At 39.1% G+C, this 25,380-nt stretch overlaps 2 protein-coding genes across 4 annotated transcripts; both read left to right on the top strand.

Annotated features, from left to right (window-relative positions):
• Positions 1-28: 28 nt before the first annotated feature.
• Positions 29-11,876, top strand: cul4b (cullin 4B). Its single transcript, XM_023272665.3, has 20 exons — positions 29-937; positions 2,384-2,499; positions 2,617-2,720; positions 2,836-2,905; positions 3,601-3,674; positions 3,763-3,925; positions 4,141-4,230; positions 5,800-5,882; positions 5,967-6,034; positions 6,172-6,290; positions 6,431-6,623; positions 6,706-6,810; positions 6,896-7,006; positions 7,124-7,209; positions 8,025-8,132; positions 8,242-8,355; positions 8,453-8,558; positions 8,678-8,850; positions 8,940-9,092; positions 10,706-11,876. The coding sequence occupies exons 1-20, from the start codon at positions 475-477 to the stop codon at positions 10,799-10,801; spliced, it is 2,595 nt and encodes an 864-aa protein (XP_023128433.1). The 5' UTR covers positions 29-474; the 3' UTR covers positions 10,802-11,876.
• Positions 11,877-12,089: 213 nt separating this feature from the next.
• lamp2 (lysosomal-associated membrane protein 2) lies at positions 12,090-25,380 on the top strand. Of its 3 annotated transcripts, none has more exons than XM_023272649.3 (9): positions 12,090-12,251; positions 15,948-16,060; positions 16,774-16,981; positions 17,072-17,233; positions 17,326-17,516; positions 17,609-17,728; positions 18,873-18,927; positions 19,021-19,191; positions 24,105-25,380. In XM_023272649.3, the coding sequence occupies exons 1-9, from the start codon at positions 12,203-12,205 to the stop codon at positions 24,245-24,247; spliced, it is 1,212 nt and encodes a 403-aa protein (XP_023128417.2). In that variant the 5' UTR covers positions 12,090-12,202; the 3' UTR covers positions 24,248-25,380. The 3 variants fall into 3 exon arrangements, with proteins under 3 accessions (XP_023128417.2, XP_023128416.2, XP_023128418.2); XM_023272648.3 differs by lacking the exon at positions 24,105-25,380 and adding an exon at positions 23,046-23,768; XM_023272650.3 differs by lacking the exon at positions 24,105-25,380 and adding an exon at positions 20,099-22,880.

Here is a 25,380-nt window from a genome sequence, read left to right as displayed (position 1 = left end):
ACGCTTGTGCAAAAAGTACTTTTGTACAAAGTACTTCCGGTGGGGTCACCGACTAGCTTTTTATGATCGAATTTTTTCCCGTGTTTGTCCGTGGAGGTTCTACTATCATAAGAGCCTGTTCTCGTCTTAGCTACATTTCTTCTGTAAATAATCGTGTTTAACAGCTGCTCCGCTCCGCCGCTCGCCAAAAAAGCGACTTTACGACGCGGTTAGACAAGAGAGGCAAAAAGAGGAAGCAATAGCCAACCATCTTTCTTCTTCTGCCAGCAATAACAAGAAAGAGACAAGGCTAGGTTCAAGTGGAGCTGTGTAGTTTGCAATATATTGTGTGCTTTATAGTACGTTAAGGACTTGGGTAAAACCTCTCCGTGGTCCGGCACATTAAAGCTCTCGGACACTGAGCTCTTCCCCCGGCGAGCCTGGAAGTTTCGGATCAGAAGACTGGCTGTTAAGAATTAGTATTCCCGTTTTTTCATGTTTCCAACAGGTTTATCTTCCCCTAATCCCCCACCACCGCCAACCCAGGAGGCTAGACCCGCGGCTACTGATGTCAAAAACGACAGCGGTAACATCACATCTCCCAAGAAGAGGAAAATAAACGGCTCCGAGAGGGAAGACCCCAGTGACACGATCTCCTCTTCGCCTCCCAAGACCCTGAATTCCTCCTCTTCCTCCTCCTCCTGCTCTCCCACTCCGCTGCACATCCAGAAGAAGTTGAGGTTCGAGGATTCAGTGGATTTCATTGGACTGGATGTGAAAATGGCTGAGGAGGCTGCTGCCGCCGCCGCTTCGTGCTCCAATAACAAAAGCAAAGCCATGTTCCTGACCGGCGGCGTGGGGCACCATGCAAACGGACTGACCAAAACCGCAGGATCCGGCACCTTCTCCAACAGTAAACCCGGAGCAGCCAAGAAACTAGTCATCAAGAACTTCAGAGGTACCGGAGACACTGGTGGATGATGTGAAACAGGCTCATATATATATATATATATATATATATATATATATATATATATATATATATATATATATATATATATATATATATATATATATATATATATAAATAATTATATATATATATAATATAAAGCACTCAACTGTTAACGAGCCCCTGCTGTTACAGTGATGGACAGCACATTTAACAGATCAGGTTTTCAATAGTCTTTGATTGATCCTAGAGGCTGTGTTACAGTCAAACGTTAATATAGTAGTAATTTAGATGAGTAAAAGAACAAAAAATTGACAAAACTATGCATTTCCCTCACTATACATATGGGAGGCAAAATTAGACACAGAAGTGATTAGTTATTTACCATTATAATATACTGAATAAGCAAATATTTCTATGAAAAGAATGAGGCTTATATGTATTTTTTGCACTATAATTTATTTGCTGATTAGTTTGTCTAATAATACTCTCGGACCTCAGCCTTAACATTTAAATCAGTTAGGTTAATCTCCACATTTAAAAATACTGTAGGATCTGGGCCCTAATATTTATTATCATTAGTATGTTTATATTTAATATAATTTTTGTGAAATTAATATGGTTAATTTAGATCATAAAGGCACTGCAGGGCAATAACGCCAATACTTGTGCTTATTAGGTTGCTTTGTAACTTCAAGTGTATTTTTCTAGTGGAAAGCACTTGACTTATTATATACTTTTGATCTTATTGTTAAAAAGCCATATTGTGGCTAAAATTCGTTTGCAAAATTTGCTGTTGAAGTTGTCTGACACACAATTTAAAAGGAAATGCTACAAGTGTAAAGAAAAAAGTTGTAATTATTTTATATCTACCTTTGCAATATTGGGAAATTTCCAGATTCATATTGTAAATATAATTTAAACTGTATGTGAATTGCATCAGAGTTTTATTGAGATCAAAATTCAATCACACAATTAGCACACAAAAATTAAAAAAAAAAAACACTATCAACAAATAGAGTAAATAGAAATAATTAAAGTAGTTAAAGCTTTACAATCTGCAGGGGGGATGAGAGATGTCAGACAAAAGGGTTCTTTCAGTTTAGGGTTAGAGTTGTGGTATTTATTTGGGTGACAGTGGAACCAAGATGGTTAGATTTGCTATCAGACTGCATTGGATGCTATTAATCATGTAGTGTAGTTATAAGATTTCAGTCAGAGAAAAGACACATCTCAGGTGATATCATGTCTAGTAATGCAATTCTGTAACCTTTGATATTATGTCAGTTTCACCCACCTTGGCTTTAAATGGAAGCAAACAGTTGCTTGAACGTAGCTGTTGTGCTGTTGTCAGTGGCTCCCGGTGACACCACACATTGGTCCACTGAGGTCCACCGTCCTGTTGTAGTTCACAGTGTTGTCAGAGCTCCTTGTGTTTTGTTTTGCCCACAGAAAAGCCTAAGTTGCCCGAGAACTACACACAGGAGACCTGGCAGAAGCTGAAGGAGGCGGTGGAGGCCATACAGAACAGCACTTCAATCAAGTACAATCTAGAGGAGCTCTACCAGGTATCACATCACACCTGCTGAGCTCTCCGAGGAACCTCGCTGCATGCACAGTCTGCAGGAAGCCGCTCTTCTGTTATCATGTTTGTGACTTTTTTTTTTTTTTTGCTGTCCCCTCAGGCTGTTGAAAACCTCTGCTCCCATAAGATATCTGCCAAGCTTTACAAACAGCTGAGGGCCGTGTGTGAAGACCACATCAAGGCACAAATTGATCAATTCAGAGAATATCCTTCACAGTTTCAGCCACTAAATCTTAACAGTTGTTTGGAGTTCATCATATGTTCTAATCATGTGTGGTAAAACTCTTGACGTTTACTGTTGACTTAACTTTGTTCTTACGGATGCCCTGGACAGTGTGCTTTTCCTGAAGAAAATTGACAAGTGCTGGCAAGATCACTGCAGACAAATGGTATGTTTTTTAACTTTAATCCTGTGGTAATTGTTGTAACTCTTAGAAACTGCTAAACATTATTTCTAAACATTTGTCATCAATAAATAGATATTGCACTGATCTAGTTTATCTCCTGCACCTCCAATAATGTTGCGAGGCAGCATCTCGCATTAGTCTCCCCAGACGATTTTGATGAAACCAATGAGTTACACCATCCAACAGAGAAAGACAAATAGAACTGTGGTGTAAATGACTGGAGAGAAGGTAGACAGAAGACATACCACTTCATCTGTTACACTACAGAGAGGAATAGATGGTGTTTATTGTCAGACACAATTAAATTTTGCATGTCATCTCTCCTATGTAGGTTATACTGCCAATCATAGAGAGAAAGGAGGACATTTTAATGTAGTATTTTGAAATTTTAATAAGCTGAGGGCAGCTCTAGCAGCATGCCATATCAGACAGACAAACACATGAAGGATGCGGCCTGACTTGTGGAAGAACTTCCAATCAACAGACTCCACGTTGGTCTGTTGCTACGTGTTTCAGACCCCATGCTCCCAGTTTGTAACACAGAACAAAACAAAAAAGTTTCAGCCCCAGTTTGAGATATTCTCTCAGATATTACACAAAAGAACAAACTACCTAACAAAAGACTCACTGTCATTTCTGCTCTTTTCTAATTGTGACTGTTTGTCATTGCTTTGCAGATTATGATTAGGAGTATATTTTTGTTTTTGGATCGCACCTATGTTTTACAAAATTCAATGCTGCCATCAATCTGGTGAGTGACCGGCGATGTTGCAGTTTGACAATCGCATGAGGCTGATTGCTGTTGAAGTGGGTGCTGAACAAGCCGCTGTGCTCTGCAGGGACATGGGTCTGGAGCTGTTTAGGTTCTACATCATCAGTGATCTGAAGGTCCAGAGTAAAACCATCGACGGGATCCTGCTGCTCATTGAGAGGGAGCGAAACGGCGAGGCGATAGACCGCAGTCTGCTGAGGAGCCTGCTGAGCATGCTCTCTGACCTGCAGGTAACACACCAGCTCGTCGTTGGCTGGATAATGGTCCACACATTAGGTGATAAGCTTGTCCATGTGTCATTTGTGTTTGTCCTTTTACTACAAGAAAATTGTGACTTTGGCGGCAGCATTGTTTAGATTATCACCTCCACGCCGATGTGATGAACTGTCAGTTTCCTGTTGACAAATGGTTTTAATGAAACCTGTGTTCTCTCTGTGCCTGACAGATTTATCAAGACTCCTTTGAGCAGCGCTTTTTGGAGGAAACTAATCGACTGTATGCTGCAGAGGGACAGAGGCTGATGCAGGAGAGAGAGGTGATTTATGATACTCTGGTTTCAGCATTCTGATTATTGATGTGTATTTTTCTTATTTCGGAGATTAGCTTACTTAATGTGATTCTACCTCATGATTAGGGCTAAAGTGATTAGTTAGGCAGTTAGGTGATCAACAGAAAATTTCTATTTTAGTAATCTAATAAGTATTTCAAGCAGGACTCCCAAGCATGTTCAGATTTCAGCTTTTGAGATGTGAAGATTTGAAGCTTTTCTGTGTTGTGCACTGAATGTCTTTGAGTTTTGGACTGTGGCTTGGATAAAACCATCATTCTGATTGGTTATTCTTCAGATTGTGAAGTTATGTTGTTCATTTTCTGACTTCTGTAGACCAAGCAAGTAATTCAGAAAACAAGAACATAATAAGTACATTGATCAACTTTGAGAAAACTCCTCAAATGCAGCCGCACATATGATGTTTCCAATCAAACTCTACCATATAAGACGTCAGATTTTGATTTTTTTATCCCACAAAATAAGAGAGGAATGACTTAATATATTGTCCTAATGTTAAGCTGATATACAGAAACAATCCACAACTAGAAGTCCATCATAAAAGAGGGAATTCACATATAAATTCACTGTTTATAACTCAGAGGATCAGAATGCACGTCAGGCATGATAAATGTGTGTTGAGTGAAGGTTTACTTTCATCTCGGCTCGAAAACCTTTTCTGCTTGATTAAAGTAACAAAAATATGAAACATTCACTTAGCGACTGGCAGCTTTGTTGACGTCCCGAAGCAGTGGATTGAAACGCATTTTGTCTGCGATCTTTATTTTCTCTGGTTTTAATCCAAGAAGTGACAGCTCAGACTTTATTGTTTCCCTAAAGGCTGTCAACACTGTTATTTTCCGTTTGCAAATATTGAAGTAAAATACAGCAGTTATTTATTGTTGAGATGTAATAAGTTAAGGGGTTTCTGAAAATAACGTAACCCTTGTTCATGCCCTGTCAGTTAAAGCCTGCATGAAGAGACTGCATAATCAAGATTTTCCTGCTCACCGTATCTGATTGTACATTTTTGTGGTAATATTTAAAATCTACATCACATTAACTCATGTCAGTGAGACTAATTCAACCCAGAAAGTACAGGATAGTTGGATTAGTATTATCTATTAAATCTTTTTTCAGATTTGCGAACAATCCTGCACTTAAATATTACTTTGCAGACAGCTTTGAATTTTATTTTCATCATGACATCATGGCTTGTGTTTTTTAAAAAAATCTTTTTGCTGAATCTTTTTAAAATGGATGTAATTGTTGTCCCATTTGTGTTTTCTGAGCTGTAAGTTATTAATTTGATTTGATTCTTTCTAAAAAACCGTCATGTGTGAAGCACGTTGTAGCCTACGATTCAAAAAGTGCTCTACCTAGATTAAAAGGATCATATTCAGCTGTATAGCATAAAGCAGACTTTGAAGACACATGTAAAACATGTTAGAAGCTAGTGAGATCAAGTATCTACACATTGTAGTTAAGTCAACTTGTCACAACTTGGTGTGACTAAATGTTATCCTTCATTTCTTTTTTTTTGTTTGTTTGTTTTAGGTACCAGAATATCTGCATCATGTCAACAAACGCTTAGAGGAAGAGGCCGACAGAGTAATCACATATCTTGACCAGAGCACACAGTGAGTGTTGGTCTGTAGCATTCAGGTTGCAAAATAACACTGACAGAGATTCAGGTGTAACCTGAGCTTTCTTCCTCTTCTCAGAAAACCCCTCATTGCCACAGTGGAGAAGCAGTTGCTGGGTGAACATCTCACTGCAACTCTGCAAAAAGGTATGGTACACAACAGTAAATACTTTACATATGTAAGCAGCATTGCAGCAGTAGGCATATGTCCAGGATGCATTTCCTTTCTCCACCACATGTCATGTCTTAAAAGTGACCTCTGACTGTCTGTTGGAAATTTGCAGGGCTGACTCACCTGCTGGATGAGAACAGAATTCAGGATCTGTCTCTTCTCTATCAGCTCTTCAGTCGAGTGCGAGGGGGTGTTCAGGTGCTCCTGCAGCACTGGATAGAGTACATAAAGGTATGACAGCATCAGCGCTGAGCAGAGATGATTTAGCCTGAAGTCGCTGAGCTCTCAGGAGATGTTTCACATTTTTTGGTCTTGGGTTATTTTGACGATGTTATCTATTGTTTTCTAATGTCTTGAAAATCAACATCCAGGCTTTCGGAAGCACAATTGTAATCAATCCAGAAAAAGACAAAACAATGGTGCAAGAGTTGCTGGACTTCAAAGATAAGGTGGATCACATCATCGACGTGTGCTTCATGAAGAATGAGAAATTTGTTAATGCCATGAAGGAGGCATTCGAAACATTCATAAACAAACGGCCAAACAAACCCGCAGAGCTCATAGGTCAGTAACTGAGCATTTTCCCCAATTACAGCTGTCACAGTCAGTTGAAGAGCAAGTAATGTAAATATACATTTGTTCACAGCAAAACATGTGGATTCAAAGCTAAGGGCAGGAAACAAAGAGGCGACAGATGAAGAACTGGAGAAGATGTTGGATAAGATCATGATTATCTTTAGATTTATCTATGGTAATGTTTACAGTCACACTGGTTTCAGTTGTGTTTTTTCCATTTTTATGGTTGTCCATATTGTAATCATTGGTTGTCATTGTAGGAAAAGATGTTTTTGAGGCATTTTACAAGAAGGATCTGGCCAAGAGGTTGCTGGTTGGAAAAAGCGCTTCAGTAGATGCTGAAAAATCAATGTTGTCAAAGCTGAAACACGGTCAGTCTAATCCATCAGAGCACCACTTCTTTAACAGACACAAACACCATGATGTGATAGCAGTGACTAAAAGGGAATCCTGACATTAACATGAATGCATGTTGATCTTTACCTCAGAATGTGGAGCAGCATTCACCAGCAAACTAGAGGGGATGTTCAAGGACATGGAGCTTTCTAAAGACATCATGGTGCAGTTCAAACAGGTAAAGACAACATTTGATTTAGTCAACATAAATGTTCGTGACATTTTGTAGCTGATTCATTTGATTGTGAGTTTATATAGAAGGTTATGTTTAGATAGATAACAGCACAACGTGGAAATAATGCATCATCTTCATTGATTTCAGAGAAGCTTCAGCAAAAACATGCTTGGTCAGCTGACAAAAAACTTGATTCTCAGACTTAAATGCCAACTTGATTTTCCTGTCTGTGAAGGGACATTGTTTTGATGACAGTTGAAGAACACAGACTTAAACAGTAAAACATATATACATGATCATTATGATAAAATTATATAACAGCACATGCTAAAACCAAACACTGATGCTCACACACACAAAAACAAAAATAATGTGTTTCAAGTGACAAGCAATAACATAAAAGCTACAGTAATCCTCATCCAATCAAATGATGTACGGTTGCCTCTGCCTGACTTTCTATTAACACTTGCAGTGAGATGTGATCTGACTATGGGCTGCACTACCCTGCATGTTTTCTATAGCTTATATTGAAAAAAAATAAAGTTTCCAAAATTGTAAATGCTTATTTATATAAATATGGCTCAATTCAATCTTTCTTTACAAACTCATGTATATATTATTCAGACTGGACATCATGGTTCATACTTTCCTTCTCACTGGTACCTAACACAATGTGAACTCACCAACGCTGCCTCTGTTTTTGTTAATGCAGTGCTGTTTTGAGCTCAGTAACAGATTCAGTTTCCTTAGATTTAGAAATTGATTATGTGCCTGAAGTGACAGGTGGAAAAGACTCCTTTTTATTTTTATTTCTGTAGTATATGCAGTGCCAAAACATTCCCGGCAACATCGAGCTGACGGTGAACATCCTCACTATGGGCTACTGGCCCACCTATGTCCCGATGGAAGTGCATCTGCCTCCTGAGGTTAGTGCTGAGCAAATATTGAGATTTTTGGAACACGCCGTTTTTACAACTGACAGTGCAATAAAAATACTGGGAGTTGCTCTTTAACGCTTCTGTTATCTTTGACCAGATGGTGCGACTGCAAGAGATCTTCAAGACCTTCTACCTGGGCAAACACAGTGGCAGGAAGCTGCAGTGGCAATCAACACTAGGGCATTGTGTTTTAAAAGCTGAATTTAAAGAGGTTTATAACTCTTTTCTATCAATACTCCAGTGTGTTTTGATCACTCACAGTGAATAAAGCCTAATGTTAATTGTTGTCTTTGCTTTTCTTGCAAAAGGGTAAGAAGGAGCTACAGGTGTCGCTTTTCCAAACACTTGTATTGCTGATGTTTAATGAAGGAGAGGAGTTTACCCTGGAGGAGATCAAACTGGCAACAGGAATAGGTTTGTATTATCACATCAAAGTTTGTTTGGCAGCACATTGATATTTCATGGAGAAAGAGCATCATCTTTATTCAGCACCACTGATCTAAAACACTGTTTGTGTGCCTTGTGCTTTACAGAGGACAGTGAACTGAGGCGGACGCTGCAGTCACTTGCGTGTGGAAAAGCACGGGTCCTCACCAAAACCCCAAAAAGCAAAGATGTGGAGGACGGAGACAAGTTTTCCTGCAATGACGACTTCAAACACAAGCTCTTCAGGATCAAAATAAACCAGATCCAGATGAAAGAAACGGTACAACTGTTTTCTTACCGCAGTTTTACACCTGTCATTACCTTTGAGGTTTTGCAGAATCATTTGAACGTGTGTCTTTTTCACCCCAGGTGGAGGAACAAGCCAGCACCACTGAAAGGGTCTTTCAGGATCGTCAGTACCAGATCGATGCTGCAATTGTGCGGATCATGAAGATGAGGAAGACTCTGAGCCATAATCTCTTGATGTCTGAGGTGTACAACCAGCTCAAGTTCCCTGTCAAGGTGATAAGCATGACTCTGGGTCTTTCTCTGGCCTTTTTATTATACCGCAGCAGTAGGGAGGTGACAGGAAATGAAAGGAGGGATGATGAGCAAGAGAAGCGCTGGCTGGACTCAAGCCAAAGATGTTGGGTTTTACAGCCTGTGTCACAATGGCCTTGGCCACCAGGATTCCCCACAACTCTCAATCTTTGATATTCATTTATGAGAAATTCGGCATTGATTTGTGTGGAAATTTTGTGTATTTTCATAAATTCCATTTTGCAGTTTTACTCTCAAAATTAGTTAATGTGTAATGACCTGCACCTTCATGTATTCTGTATTTGCTATGTCCTGTGGAGGGATGCAGGGGTGGAAACATTAATAGGACTTTGTCTGGGATTATTTCACTGAAGTCACTGCATTTGAGGATCATAATCTGCCAGATACCTGATTTTAGAGACCAACATAGATTTTAGAGTTAAAATCCTGCAGTGATTTATATGGCAGTGTTCAGATATGGGTCCCTTAAATCACAGTGATTACAGTAGCGGTCTGTGGTGGACAAACTATGAACTAGGGATGCTTTTTAAATGTGCTTGGACGTGTCTTTGAAATTGATATGCTGCTGTTTTTTTTTCACTTATCGGCTAATTCGGCTAACATTATTGTCATACGTGCACTAAGCAGGATGGTAATCAGCCCAGTAGATGAATCAGTTCGCTGTGATAAAGGATGCTATCCTTTGCTCTTTTTTTTCCTCTGGAGTTTTCATTATTTTACCAGCTGTTTAATAATATACATCCATGAGGGATTTTATTTAATCATGTCCATTTTTGAAAACCGCAACATTTAAAGAAGTGCAGAAGACCAAATGTAACTAAAAGGAGAGAAAAAAAGACAAGGCTAAAATCAACATGACGACAACAATTGACAGTTACTGGTAGCACTGTGGGATCAAGTTTACACGTGCCTACAGTGTGTCCGTTTCTCATCCAATATGTGATTTTCTCTTGTGTGGCATTATTAATTCCAGAGAATCCACATTCGCACTGGCACAGGGTCAACTGATTCCCATCTGATGTCACTCATTCTTTGGCAATAAAGTAGCAAACTTTTTATGAGCCTAATAGCAGTATGGTAAAGGGATTTTAAGTAGGTCAAGCTGATAAAGACTTCCGGATCCACGTGGTAAATTATCTTGAGAATTTATGATAAAATATGACCTATTTCCTGCTAAATCCATATTCTGCAATGTAAGAATTTGCGAGATTTGTTCATAAAGACTTCTCTAAAAGTGAACTACAACTAAATTAACCAATCTCCTGAGTTCAGAGTAGATGTAAACCCATCTCTACACCATGACTTCTTTTAAAGTAATAACAATGGGCTGAAATATTGTGTGATTCTCTTAGTAATACTACTTTTATCAACAAGTTCAACAGCTTGTGTTATATTTCTGGATCACCTGTCAGAAAATTAGGTAAAGTTGATTTAAGTTTAGATGGAGAAGTTCAAAATGGCTTGTATAAAAAGGACATTTATGTAATAAATGGCTCTGGGGAAGTGGAACGATTAACATGAATCAGCTTTTCGTGTGTTAACTCATGCCTCCTCTCTGCCCTCCTCCTTTCCAGCCTGCTGACTTGAAGAAGAGGATAGAGTCTCTTATTGACAGGGACTATATGGAGCGTGACAAGGAGAACTCCAACCAGTACAACTATGTGGCCTAGAGAACAGAAAAGAGATGCAGATGGTCCGGTTAGGATGAAAGCTGTTCTGAGTGATCGGTCTATCAATCTTTTGCTCCAGTGGATGTGAACCATTATCATCTTCAACCCAGCGACCGACAAGCGAATGGCTACTGCTCCACAGGGTTTTTGTCAGGGGTCTTGTGATCCTGTGGACTGCATGCCCATTGAAAAGAGAATATTGTCCATATTTCTCAGTGCCTCTGAGAAAGCTGGGACAAAGAAGACACACAGATAATGTTCAGTTTGCTCTTTTTTTTTAATGGAGAGGAAAAATATTTATTTTCAAACTTAGATTCTTCTTTGTCCATAGTTTGAATCAATATGCTCTTTGTTATCGAGTCACTTTTTTTTTCTTTTTGTTCATTCAGTATCCCAAGGAAATGCTGACACACCTAACAAAGCTCTAAATGTACCACATGTTGGAGAGAAAAAGGATCAAAAAAATTAAACAGATGCTTGTTTCTTCAGTCAGTGTCAAATGTGGGACTATGGTAATAACATATAGTCAGGGGCTGGCAATTTGGGAATATCTATGTCAAATGGAGACCCTTCAGCAAAGTTTTACATTTTTTTAAGGCCATGTAGCCACATGATAAAGCTGTGACCATGAACACAAAATGTTCAAAACAGAGGTGCCAAAAAAAAGGAGCGCTTGTTTTGTAACGGGGCATACTCAAGCTGCTAAGACAGTTCAGTTGTACAAGTATATGAATTTAAGTTTCTCGTTTTTTCTTTGTACGTTTTTGTACATACATCACTAAAGTGAGATTTTAAATGATCCCACCTGACAGTCAACGGCTTCTTAGGTTTTTGTTAACCCTTAGAAGTTATGCTAAAAAGCACAATGCATTGAAAGTCCATTTCTGGTGTCATTATGCACACACACTTATTTTATTTTTATTTTTTTGTTTAAGTCTCACTGTGGGGTTGGTAGGCCTTGCTGAAAAGTGGAGGGAATATGCCTCACGTATTGAGGAAACATGGTTGATTAGACATGCCCTTGTTTGTACGAGTCTGTTAGATTTACTGCTTCAAATTAAAACAACTGTTTCAATCGGGGTTTCATTTTTAATCAGTGTTTGTAAAAACATCTCACTGCATTTGTATGAAGGGAGATCATTAATATGGATTTTTAGCAGAAGATATCTAACAAACATATTATTGTGAGTCTGAAAATGCACGCAGTAATTAAGTCAGTTTGAGATATAGGGCAGACTGGAGTCCACACCTCTTTAGGTCTGACACATTGAACAGCCCCTGTCATAAGACTCTCATTTCCTGGTACAGCCGGCGGAGGCTCGACTTCATCCAAACACCACTGACTGAGCGTCCCTGTCGGCTGTTGTCATTCTCTCTCCGGTGGCTCTAAACTATTAGGCGATGATGTCCCGACATGCTGCATTTGTTTTGCTCCTCGCCTTTGGAGCAGGTACGTATAACCACATTAATTCATGTACGAATCGGTTTTTGTAAAGTGATAACAAGGAAAAAAAATCGCAGTCCGTTTCCGAGAAGTGACGCGGTTAAACTTCTGGGGCCTGGTGCTTCTGCGCTCAGGCTAAATGCTGCTCCGGACAACAGAATGACAGGATATTTGCTAGTTGTCAGTGGTCTTTAATTGTTTGTCCATAAATGTGTTTGCTGGTGGGGAATTGGCTGCTCAGGCCATCAAATGAAACGTCTTTCGGCAGCTTGTGAAAGGAGCAGCTCAGTCGTGATGTTGTGCTGTGGTAGCATAGTTGCTAATTGTTACCTACGTCAACATAAAACTGAAACCCTGCCGAACGGCTGCATGTAGCTCCTGTTTTAAAAATAGCTGCTATTTATATGTTCATACTAACGTCCAACAACCGAACTATTCTTAGAAAACACCTGTCAAGACAAATAGCAGGTATAACGTTAGTTCCTCCGTTAACGTTGGGGCAGTTAGTTAGCTTAGCTGTCTTAGCCTACTGGTTGACTTCATAGCGTCAGTGGTTGGGTAACGCTTGTTTTGGAAGCAAGAGATCGAGTTAATGATAAAACCTAAGACCGTCTGAGCCATTTTTGCCGCTACATAACGTTTGCCAAAAACACACCAAGGCTTAGAGTGTAAAAATAATACCGAAAACCCCGTTGGCACGACATGAAGCGTATTAGCATTGTGTTAACTGGCGCAAACAGCTAGCATTAGCTTCATTTGGCAGTTTACAGTAAGTTGGCACGTGATTACAGCTAGAACGCAGTAAGCTAAAGTGCAAACCAGCTAACTAACCTGCAGTGACTAGTACTAACATGATTAGGGTACTGATTTTAAAGTACCCGGGATGACAAGGCAGCTACAACTTTAAACAAGATCATTTATTATTTCAAATAAGCGTTATGACTGAATTGTTATGCTGGCAGCTAACGCGTAATTATAATAACTATGTAACACTTTCAAATAACAGTTCGTCGTTCCAGATGTAAATATCAAGTCTAATATTATTAAGGTAATACTCTACAATGTTTACAATTATACAAAATTACCTGAAAAATTTAAATGACGTAAAGACTTTGCAGTGTTATAAATTAACTCAAGTTATTGCAGTAACCCAACCCTAACCTAACAAATTATCAGAGGACTTTAGATTTTTGTTTACACTGTACAAAATTGTACATGGAAAAAGCAACAAATCTTAAGATTCCTGATTAGCAGACATATTTGTGACAGAGGATCTCCAGCAGAACCAGGCTCAGCCATCTGCCACAGCCAGTTGGGGTGAAGGTAAAGGGAGAGATAAAAAGACAGCAGAGAAAAACCAACAACTAACAAAAGAACATAAATACTGGACTAACTGGAGGGACCGGGAACTATACATCAAAGCTGTCCAGCTCCACCACGAGAAGTACCTTCAGAGATGACAATGCAGAAACTACGGGAGCAATTAGCAGTAAACAGCTTCATAAGCAATAAAAATCCAATGGGATGGTTGTGTTTAATTAATTGCAGCGCTGTGATTAAGCTACCATTGACTGCTTTTGTCACACAGGTTCAGTTTTAGTTGGTTCATAATGCGTTTTTTTTCTCAAAAGTTCATCTCTAGTGCACAAAGATACCAAATTCTGTGAGCTTATCAGGAATTTCAGCTATGTTGCCACTGTAAATGTGAGTGGGACTTTATCTCCCAAGTTTGCATTGTGTACTTTTTCAGGTGCTCTTATAATACTTATTTTAGCAACATTTGGTGGGTGTGCGTAAAGATCTCTGAGAGACAGACTTAGCTAAAGTGTTCGATCAAATGGTGTCAGGTGACAAAGTTAACTGCCTCACCCTGGCCTTTCAGTTTAAAAAAAAACTGTTCTTATAACTTGGGCACAATTATCTGTGTGTGTCTGAATGTTGTGTGTTTTATGGGTTTATGGCCTTGTGCCCTGATGACAAAGCGTACTCTTAAGACTATGTAGGTCATATAAATGTACTTTGTCTTCCCTGTTAAACTGTTAAGGTAATGGACTTTGTTTTTTGATCATGTAGCATCATGTGCAGTCATTTTAACTTGTGTTTTCAAGTTTAGACAGAATTGTTCTTAAGTACCTTTGTGAGAGGTAAAGAAGAATGTTTCCTTTCTTGCAGTAGCTGTCTGGAATAATATCATGTCACAGTGTAAAACTGGCTTTTGTATGTTGAAGTGTGTACGTGAATTTAAGGCCGTCTACCTTCCTGCTGTCTGTTCCTAAACCAAGCTATATTCTCATACATGCAGTTGGCTTTCGGGGTCATCTTATGCTGTCTGGAAGGTAATGGTACAGTTGGTGCTAAAGCTAAACATTTAATCAATTTTAAATTAAAATCGAGATTTGAAACAGTGCAATCTGGAAACTGCAAAAGCTGCATTTTAGGATATACCTTCTGGAGGGCATTTGACCCAGGGTTTAAGCTGCCCTATCAATGGTTTTACAAATTCATGCAGTCCTCGTTGTGTGACAGTCACGCTTTGAATCGTATCTCGTGGTTATGCTCCATCACGTTTTAAATCTATATTTAGCTGAGGCTTGACTTTATGAACATGTGTCAGTCTGAAATATTGCCATTAGATATTTTTTCTCAAGTTGCTGTAATTAGCACTGCCTCCTCACAGAAAGAGGTGAACCTGCCAGCTGTGAGCATGAGCATGAATGGTTGTCTCTCTTTGTGTGTCAGACCTCTGATTGACTGTTTACTCGGCCTGTACTATTTTACAGATTATGCAGTTAAGCTAAAGGGGTACATTTCCTTCATACAAAGCAAAATGGCCATTTCATATACGTTTGTTTTGTTTTGACAAACTGCATGTCATTGATGCAATACAGGACATAATGAAATGTAAACAAAGTTTTACATAATAAATTGCAAATGCTGTAGGGTTAAACTGAAAGCTCCGACATGATAAAAGTAAATAATCAAAGAGGACTTACTACTTAAGTCAGTAGTGCAATTCCCCCAAAAAATCCAACTGTTGGTTAACATGTAGTCTAGTCCTAATGAGCTGTGTTTCCATCTGTGTCATACTCATTCTATTATCCAACAACAGAAAAATATGCAAACGAGAACAGCTTTATTGGGAATTCAGCTGTATTAACATACTGCATAAGTGAGCACAGAGAGAAACAAACATTTGTAAAGTGCCTCTGTGCTGAATAGCGTATGTGAGTGTCTCTTCAGGTATTAGCAAGTTGTGCTGCTGTGTTCTGCCATCGAAACTCTGCACTGTTTACAAGCCACATTTTTGTTCTTTGTTAATTTGAAATACTTCCATTCTCTCAAAGCCTTAGGTCTTTGGAAACATTTACATTTAACCGAGCTGAACTCTGACACCGCTGACGTTCCACAAAACTGAAGCCAAAACCTCTCAATGCAACAGTTACAGTGATACTAAAGAAAAACATCATAGATTATCCTGGCTTATCATGGCAGCCCTACTGTCAACTTGTTGTGGTGTACCCTGTCCCTCGCCCATTCTCAGTAAGGATTAGCTACAGAGCCCTTCAGTTCCTCTAACGGAAAAGGGAGCATACTTCATCCATTTATAGCCACTTATTATGACTTACTTTTACAGATGTTAAATTTCTACTGGAGTAATTGCTGCTCATTTGAGAAGTAATCAGAATATTTTTTCCTTTTCAGTGTTCCAGTTGTCTTGTGGCATTGAGGTGAATGTCACAAAAGAAGACAAATTATGCCTCTATGCCAATCTGATGCTCAACTTCTCAGTCTCCTATGAAGTAGCTGACAATAAGGTGGGTGTCTGGTCTTAGTCACACTAACCACAAGATGCTCTATTCAGACGAACTGTATATTTAGTACATCAGCCCACTGTAGCAGGGTCCTTACAAAACGCTTTACTAGTATATGGAAGCAGCACTGCTCTTATCAGGGCACCCAACACATGGAAGCAAGTGTTATCATGGAAAAGGGAAATGAAGAAGTCATTACAAAGCAAGCAGATTCTTACTATTCAGCATTTCAGTTAGTGTGTTTTCCTGGTGCACATCCTGCAGATGTTGTGTCCTGAGTTTTAGCTTAACTGAGTTTTTACACGATACAAAGAAACTCACACAGATGTATACAATTTAAAGCAATAATCTGCATTCATAATTCTTTCTAACTGTGATGCTTTCCTAATCTGTTAGAATATTGTTAATGGTGTGTTTACTGGGGAGGAATTTCAGATGATGCAAAACAGTGATTGATTGGTATGATTGCTAGTTTTTAAGAGTTTGTCTTTGGCTGGAATAAATTTTTTTATTAAGTACACTAAATCAACAATCAAAGTACTTACTTGGTGCCAGATGTTTTTGCATAATTTTGAATTATACTCTTTTAAGTGGCATTGTAACCTTCCAGAAATAAAAATTCTACTTACTGTAAGTTTTTACTTACTGATTTTAAACAGTTTAACATCAACCTTATATAATAATGTTGAATGAGATTACGCTCCGTTCCCTTTCAGAATCAAACGGCTGTGTTTGAACTCCCTGCTAACGCCACAGCAGATGGAAGTGCATGTGACAACACAACGTCAATGCTGAAGCTTGATTTTGAAGGACACTCTTGGAGCATGACCTTCACCACAGATGGGAAAAATTACCAGGCAGCCATCGTCACCTTTTCTTACAACCTCAGCGACTCAAAATTGTTCCCCAATTCTGTGTCAAATGGTAACGCCCTCACCTCACAATGCCTAAAATAAGAAACAAAATACATGAATAAAAAATGTTGTTACTGATGTATTTTTGGATTTCTTTTAGAAACTAAAACTGTGATCGTGAAGCCTCAAATGAAAGATGTAGGCATTGACACCTGCTACTCCTGCCACAGCAAAGACACGATCGAAGCTGATTCGGTCAATATGACGCTGTGGAACGTGCTCATACAGGCTTTTGTCATTAATGGCAGCAAGAGTGAGAACTGTAAGTCCAGATGTTTTTACATGTCTCCTCCTGGCTGCATTATTTTCATCACATATTTGTTGATCATTTCTCTCTGTTTTCTCCTCACACAGTAACCATTTGTGAAGCCGATACTCCTATGACTACTGTTGCCCCCACTACTGCCCCTCGTCCTACTAGCACCACCCCGGCACCCACCCTGCCCACACCCACCACTGGGAAGTACAGCTACAAGCCTGATGAGAATAGCACAGCCTGCCTGTTGGCCAACTTTGGCTTGCGAATTGGAGTCAAGCAAGGAGACGTACGTTCATACACAGTTATAATGCTTTAATCCTGTTACAATGTTCCACAGCCCTTGCTGACTTTTGCTAATTTCTCTTTTTCCTGGCTTAGAAATTGGAGGAGATGAACTTCGAACCGAACGGGACCCAAATCTCTGGATCATGTGGACTCAACAGCAGCGAGCTTAAGTTGGTGTCCAGCTCAATCACCATCGAGTTCACCTTCACCAATGTAGGTCCTGATGTTTAATTTAAACGTTTTCTCAGTTTAAAAGTCATATTTAAAGGCTCCTATTTGTTTTTCTGTTCAGAGTAAGATTGATCCCACTCCCTCTGTATGTAAATATGAAATTAAAAGCACCAGCTCCTTAGCTTGGCTTCAGATTCGCCTGCAAACAGGAACTATGTGGAGTCTCAGCTGAGACTGTAAATTATTGCTCGTCAAGTATGGTAATGACTACAGATTGAAGCTGTTGACACACATATTTTGTAACCTTTGGACAACAATGAGAGGCAAGCATGTTGTTTACTTCATTTTTTTGTCAGTGTTAATGCTAAGCTAACAAATTGCTTGCTTTCATCACATATTTACTTTTCAGATTTAACATAGTGGTGTCCATTGTCAAACTATGGTTTTGCATTTCACATCAAAAATCTTTTTTGTTTAGGGTGCAACATAGCAAACAGAGTCAATCTTTTTTTTTAAATTTATGCAGTTTTAAAAGTGTTCCCAGCCTTTTTGTTTATAATCCTACAGCCTCATCAGAAGAGCTGAAGCACCCGTTCATTGATAGATCAGATGACTGTGTGGTTTTCCATAGAAAAGTCACAACAGTAACTGTGGTGGATTCATTGCACATGTGAATCCATAGGAGACAATGATCCTGGAGTAGTTCATGTTTAGGCCTGTTTTGTATCGTTACTTTCAGAGTGTGGAAGTAGCACCAGCCAAGCTCCGGTAAAATATTAAAGTGGCGTAAACAATTTATAGGGATGGTTAGAGGGTAGGGAGGGGGCTGTATGTAAATACCGAGGTGAATAGTGGTTAATTGGCGTATAGTTGCTAATCGGTGACAGAGGGTACCACATCAACGAACAAAACGTGATTGAGTCAAGAGGTCTGGCAGACAACAAGGTAAGAGGGGGGTCTGACAGACAGTGGCAAATAAAAGATTAGAGAATTGTGAATACCAGTGGGTAATGGAATGAAGGAGCGTAGAAGGTATCTGTAGCAAAACGTGTTCTATTTTCTTCATCATGTCCCAAATACCAATGTTGAGTCTGTAAGTTTTTCATTGTTGAATGAGCTTCCGTGATGGTATTTTGCAAAGTTGAATTTGATTAAAAATAGCTTTGTATTCTTCTCACTTTTACAGGACACAAAGAAATTTCGCCTACATGCTCTGAATGTCACCGGAAAGACGAGCTCTGGTAATTCAAAGAATCCTGTCTAGTCATATAGAGCAGGCACCACACTGAAAAGAAAGCTGATGCTGAGATGCTTTTATATCTGTTTCTATGAAGGTTTGATGTTTACTGAGGCCAACAACAACATGAGTCTGTGGGAGGCAACACTTGGCAGCTCCTACATGTGCAACAAGGAGCAGAACTTCACCATCGCCAGCCTGGTCACCATCTACACCTTCAATGTACAAGTGCAGCCTTTTGGAGTCAAGAAGGGTCTTTTCAGTACAGGTAGGTTATTCCTTCGTATATCTTTAAATTAAACCCTGCAGCTGCTTCATATTGACAGTTTCTGAGGGAAAGGGCTTTGATGACTGGAGAGGCTGAATCAAGAAAGATGAATTTTGTTGTTTGAAGCAAACCTAATGGATTATACTGGAAGTTTGTACCACTACAAGGAATATGTCAGTTAAGGGGTTACTTTTATAATGGCTGTCATCCACTATTTTTTATTAGGGTAGCAGAAAGTGTCTTTAGTCAATGTTTGCAAAGCACCTTCACATAAGATGAAAAATGTTTTGGGTGACACAAGGTATTCTAAAAAGACACCTATAAATTTAAGTTAAAGAGTACAACTCCACATATACATAGGTAATGCAGTGTCAGATATAAAAGACAGTGAATTCAAATGACCTGAGGGTAAATACAATTTACCCCCCCCCCAACTTGGTGACACTTGGTTTTTGTTTTGCTGTCTCTGGCACATTAACCAATCAAATCTGCAATTTTCCAGTTACCAGTAACACCAGCTGTAAATCATTTGAATTATTTTAGGAGTCTGAAGAGGGGAGAATATCAAGTATTGAAGAAGAAAAAAAGCAGAAATAGGAGAAAAAATAGGAAACAATAGACTTGAGTTCTGAAATTGAGGTCTGGGTTATCCACCTGTTAATGTCATAATGATCTAAAATACTTCAAGAATCTCTTTATTTTGAATAAAGCAAACCTCCTGCCAGAGATGTTCATTAGAAGGTGCATATGTGACTTTAAAAAAGGTAGAATTGGGTGTGGTATTTTGGTACAGTAGGACAGCTAAGATGTTTTTAAGATTGCAAATAATGTGAACTGTGTCTCAGGATTTGTTATAAATCAGAGAATCACTGTTCCACCTGTTGACTGACTCTCTCTTTATCTGCAGCCCATGAATGTTCATTGGATGACACCAGCATCTTAATCCCAATCATTGTTGGCGCTGCTCTGGCTGGCTTGATTCTAATTGTAGTGATCGCTTACGTGATTGGTCGAAGAAAGACATATGTTGGATATCAGACCCTTTAAATCCAGTTTGCAGAGTCGATCCTGAATCATCATGGGGTTCCCAAGCCTGGTCCTTGGGATTCATTTATAGATGTTTAATTGGCAAACAACTTAAAAAATGAAAATCTAAAATAAAGCCTCTAATGCAAAGACATGAGAAGTCACTTTATAAAATGACAGCTTTCAGAAGATTAGATTTAACTGTCCTTTGATATTGGAGTTATTGATCACAATGATACATGAATGGTGGTGGTGATCATTCGTGATATTTAATAAGAAGAGTAAAATGGAGAGTGTGTGTTCTTCTCAAGGACCAAACTTGTCTACCCCCAGTGTTTGTGTTTTTTTTTTTTTTTGGTTTGTTTGTTTTTCGTTGGATGTCCTGTCTTTCCCTTTTGTTGTGCTTTTTGTTAATGGGCAAGTGCAAGATCCATATCTTTAAAATTAAAGTTATAATTGCAGTTGCATGAAAGGTGCCATCGTGCCCAGCACAACTGACATCTGCTAAAGCCACCAAACATAAATTTTTCACACATTTTTTTTGCACAAAATGCTATGATTTCATTAGTTGTTGCTGTGGGATCCTGCACTTGCTCAGCAAACATTCCCTTATTGTTTGCTTTTATTATTTCTTAATCTTTGAACACATTTATGATTTGACTTTTATTCCCCATAATTATTAAGACCCATATGAATGATCATTTCCACAGCACAAAATCGAAGTCAGATAGTCAAGAAGCTTTCTTTCTTTGTTCCTAGAAATTCCTTAACATGGATGAATGTCTCCTCCATTTGAAAAGTTGTCTATAGAAACATGCTTTAGCCCTTGTTTAACCCTGTAGAGCAGGAGAAACATTGGAATTTTGTCCTGATTCTGTGGCTCTAATCATATTTGGAATGTGAAATCAGATGTATATTGTCTAATAGACCTTTGATAAAGACATCCTAACCTGTTGAGCAGTAAACGCCCACATGGAACTAATGACTCTAGTAGTGGCTCATTTACCGTGAACTGACACATCTGCACCAGATGAAGCCACTGATGGTGTTATTAATTACACCTGTGTGTTTCCTGCTTTTACATTTGCACAGTCAGAATAAATCTGAGAAGAAATGTCTGCTGGTTTTTCTCACAGAATACATTTTGGCATTAGGTTTAGAAAAGGGATAGTACTATTTTGTGGATATTCTCGTTCAGCACAGATCATTCTGAAACGAGGATATTTACATTTAAATGCACTAAGACACTACGTTTTGCTTGTGTTTAGACTGTTGTCGCATTAAATTACCTGTGTAAAGGTCTGGGCTTGGCCTGAACTGCAGCTGGATCAGGGGACGTTAAAGCCCCTGAAAACCCTAAACAATTGGAGCTCAAGTTTAGAAGAAAATATCCCAGATAGTTCAAAACAGGATAGTTTGACATATTGGGGAATGTTTTGCTTTTATGAGTAAAGTTGGATGAGGAAATTGTTGTTATTCTCAGTGGAGTGTTCTCAATGTAAAGCTGCAGCCAGGAGCTGCTTAGCTTAGCTTAGCTTAGCTTAGCATAGCACAAAGACTGGAAACAAGGGTTAACTTTAGGCTGACTCTTTTCAATCAGCCTATTTTTGCCACTGTGCTCACCAGTTACTATGTTAATATCTTGATTTGTTTAATTTGTACAACCAACTTTCAACAAAAAGATGGAAAAAAAAGTATGTGCAGTTCCCAGTTTGTCAAACTATTCCTGTGAAAGCTCAACTAAATCTGCCTCTTTAGGACCATGTGACAGGGTATTAATCAGATTTCCACACCTGTCAGCAGATTGTGATTTACTGATGATTGTTGCACCTAAATGTGTGATATAATCTGAAGTAAAGTGGACAAAACTATTGGCAGACCTATTAGTTTTCATGTAGTAAGTCAGTAAAGAGGTTTTCAGGTCCTTTTGAGTCAGAAAATCCGAGCAGGTTGCAGCGAGGCGTCATCAGGGACGGCGAGCCCCAGAACGTGTACTTTTGTAATGATAGAAAGCTGGTGTGACTTGGCGGTAGCTCTATATCACTGCTTAATTCCTGCAGAGCACTGTGTACTGTTGGCTTGAGCTCTTTGCAATGTCAGATGTTTGCTTTTTGTAAGTTGCTCATAAAATTAGGTTTCGCAGGATATTGTACATGTGTTTGAGTTCAAAATGAGCTTTGATTTTTTTTTGCTTGTGATTGTTGCTGCCTTGTGTATTTCAGCTTTGTACAAACTCAGTTGCCTTAATTTTCAAGATGGTTTCGCAGCACAAGTGTAGGGAGTTTTGTTAGAGATTTTCTCATGGAAAGTATCCCTTGTCCTCAATAAGTCATCTAACAGCTTTACGATCATGACAAATGGGCTTCGTTCAAAGGTAACTTTCTGTTTTGTACCTTTTTAATAACTCACTGATAACTGGGTGTGATTGGGCTCACTTTATATTTCCCCTCCGCTAGTAGAGAACAACACGTTCAGCAAAGAGAATCTGTGCTGCAAGACCATCTCAGTTAATGTGTGTTATGTGGATACAAATTACTGCTGATTCAGTTTGCATTCTCTCAAGCTGTTAGCTGTAATAAACTGGATTTCAAATTGTGTAAGTGGAGCTTTTTTAGTACTGTAAGATCTATGGAAATAAAAAAAAAACATGTTGCTGTCCTTGACAGTTGAGTAAATGTTTATGCTTTTGAAGAACCGTTCCACTTTGGAGATTTCCGAAGCAGACTCTTCTTTCTTTCAGCTGCTCTTGCACTAACCATATGTTTTATTTATAACCCCTCTCAAGCCTATAAGACATTCACCTCTCTGCTCTCTTCACTCTCGTCTAGCTGTGGATTGCCAGGCTGATGCGGACAGCTTCCTTGTTCCCATAGCTGTCGGAGTTGCCCTGCTTGCTCTCATTCTTATTGTTCTGGTGGCCTATTTCATCGGGAGAAAGAGAAACATGCGCACTGAATACCAGCAGTTCAATTAAATTTGCCTCATTCAGACCTTACCTACCTGTTTACCATTCTGCTTTTGACTAATTGGGGGAAGAATTACCTGTATGTGTTTGTATCAGTGTTTGTGTGTGGTGCTTAGTGCTGTTGACAGCCCGACTGTGGTTGTAGAAGAATTGTAAGACATTTTGGGCAACCTTTGTTTTCTTGCTGAGTGCTGGATGAAGCTGATTGATACCACTCTCATGTCTGTGGTAATTATGAAGCTGTAGCTAGTTAGCTTAGCATGTAGACTGGAAAAACGTACGTCTGTCTACTAGCACCTCTAAAGCTTTCTAATTAACAAGGTAAATCTCTTTGGGTAAATTCATACAGAAACGTGATCCTGTAACAATGACTGAAGCCCACTGGTAGACTTTCCAGTTCCTACTGAACTGTATCAAAGTTGGATCGTGTTTTAAAAAGTCTTAATTTGTTTTGGTATTTGCAGGAATTTGTGCCACTGCTCCTGTTCTTGTCATTTTAGCTCTACAATAGTGAGGCCAAAACAGCTTCACAGCCTAATGCTGTTTGTTTCACACTTTTTTTTTTTTTGTTTAATCTGAACAGAACTCATTACTGAGCTATAGAAGTAACCTCTGCCTCAGACATTAGAGTGGTACTGATCTTCTCGTCTGCCTCTCCTCAGTGAAGCATTTTTGCTTATTTTCCTAAATGTTTTCAAACATTCTGCATGAAACCAATGTTCATATAAAATAACAGCTCACTTGACTATTTTTAAACAATCCTTTCCTCTAATTTACACTCCATTCACCTTGTTGGTTCCAGTTTTTGTCGGTCTCTTCTTGCTGCTTCTAACCCTTTGTTTCTAACCTTAACTCCTCTCTGAGTAGTTTCTCTGCTCAAGCACTAACCTGCCGTGTCTCTGTGTTTCTTTCTGTCTGTCAGCTGAGGAATGCTTCCTGGACTCTGATTTGAGCTTTTTGGTGCCCATCGCTGTGGGCGTGGCGCTCAGCTTCCTAATCATCCTTGTGCTTATCTCTTACCTGATTGGTCGGCGGAAGAGCCGCACTGGCTACCAGTCTGTATAATCGAACCCAGCTGCTTCTGCCTCTCATCCCTTTTGAACCCTCACAGCTCTTTAAAAAAAAAAAACACCTCTCCTGCCCGTCAGTGCATCAGAAGCTTTCCAGATTTATGCTTTGTTCCGTTTCCTGTGAAGCAGCATCTCCCTCAAATGAACCCTTAGCTTATTTCTCGTATCCAGTTTCAAATTTGTCCGGCAGTCACTCTTCCTAACAGTTTGTTTTGCTTTGATGCCAGAATGAAGTACCAAAACATTTATGACCGATATTGCATCATTTGATTATAGATTGCATGTTTTAAAAATTAAATTTCTGGCTGTGAGTGGCCGTCCACCTCCTCCCACCCTCCCCAGAGAGGCTTTTTTTGCTCTCGGTTTCTGTGCTGTATAATAGTATATGTGTAAATTACTCTCTTGTATAGAATGAATGACGTTGATTTTTGATGATGTGAATGTACAAGCAAGCTAATAGAGCCACTGTCATTCATTTCCCTCCCACTAGCCCCTTTTCAATAATTCTTTAACCTTCATGTAACACAAATTTAATAATGGCTCAATGAAACTCTGCCTGTTGCACATATAGTCACTTAATTGTAGCTTGATGAAAGGGACAATTAATTATCAAGACACTTTACCAGCATTGGGACCAGATTGTTTTTTGAAATTGTGATTATAAGTTTTTATGTTCATATCACTCACAGTAGGAAGATTTTTATTTTCTTGAATTGTACACTTCTTTACATGTGAGTAATAGGATTATTAAATTGTAATGTTCCCTGGTAATCTTTTGATATTTCCACACATTCAGCAGCCTCAGGCCTGCACTTGTCACCACTCTCAAACTTTGTACAGTAATCTGCACTACATAACAAAATATTACACTACAACAGCCTCCATGTGATGGTACAGTAACAACGGCAGAAACAGTACAAGACCATGAGTATTATTTCTCAAGACACACCGTTTGTTCAGGTGACCCTCAGTACGTCCGATCACTCCCCGACAGTTTCGTGCCTTTCTGTTTTGCACCTCTGAGTTGCTTGCTTGAAGCTTGTCTCCATCTGATGAAGAATGTGATGTGATGAGCTTGTTTAACACAAGTGGGGAACAAATTAAATAAAGTTTCGTTCTTGTTTTGTA

The sequence above is a fragment of the Amphiprion ocellaris genome, chromosome 13, assembly GCF_022539595.1.
Source record: "Amphiprion ocellaris isolate individual 3 ecotype Okinawa chromosome 13, ASM2253959v1, whole genome shotgun sequence".
Lineage (NCBI taxonomy): Eukaryota > Metazoa > Chordata > Actinopteri > Pomacentridae > Amphiprion > Amphiprion ocellaris.
This window is presented reverse-complemented; position numbering and strand designations above follow the sequence as displayed.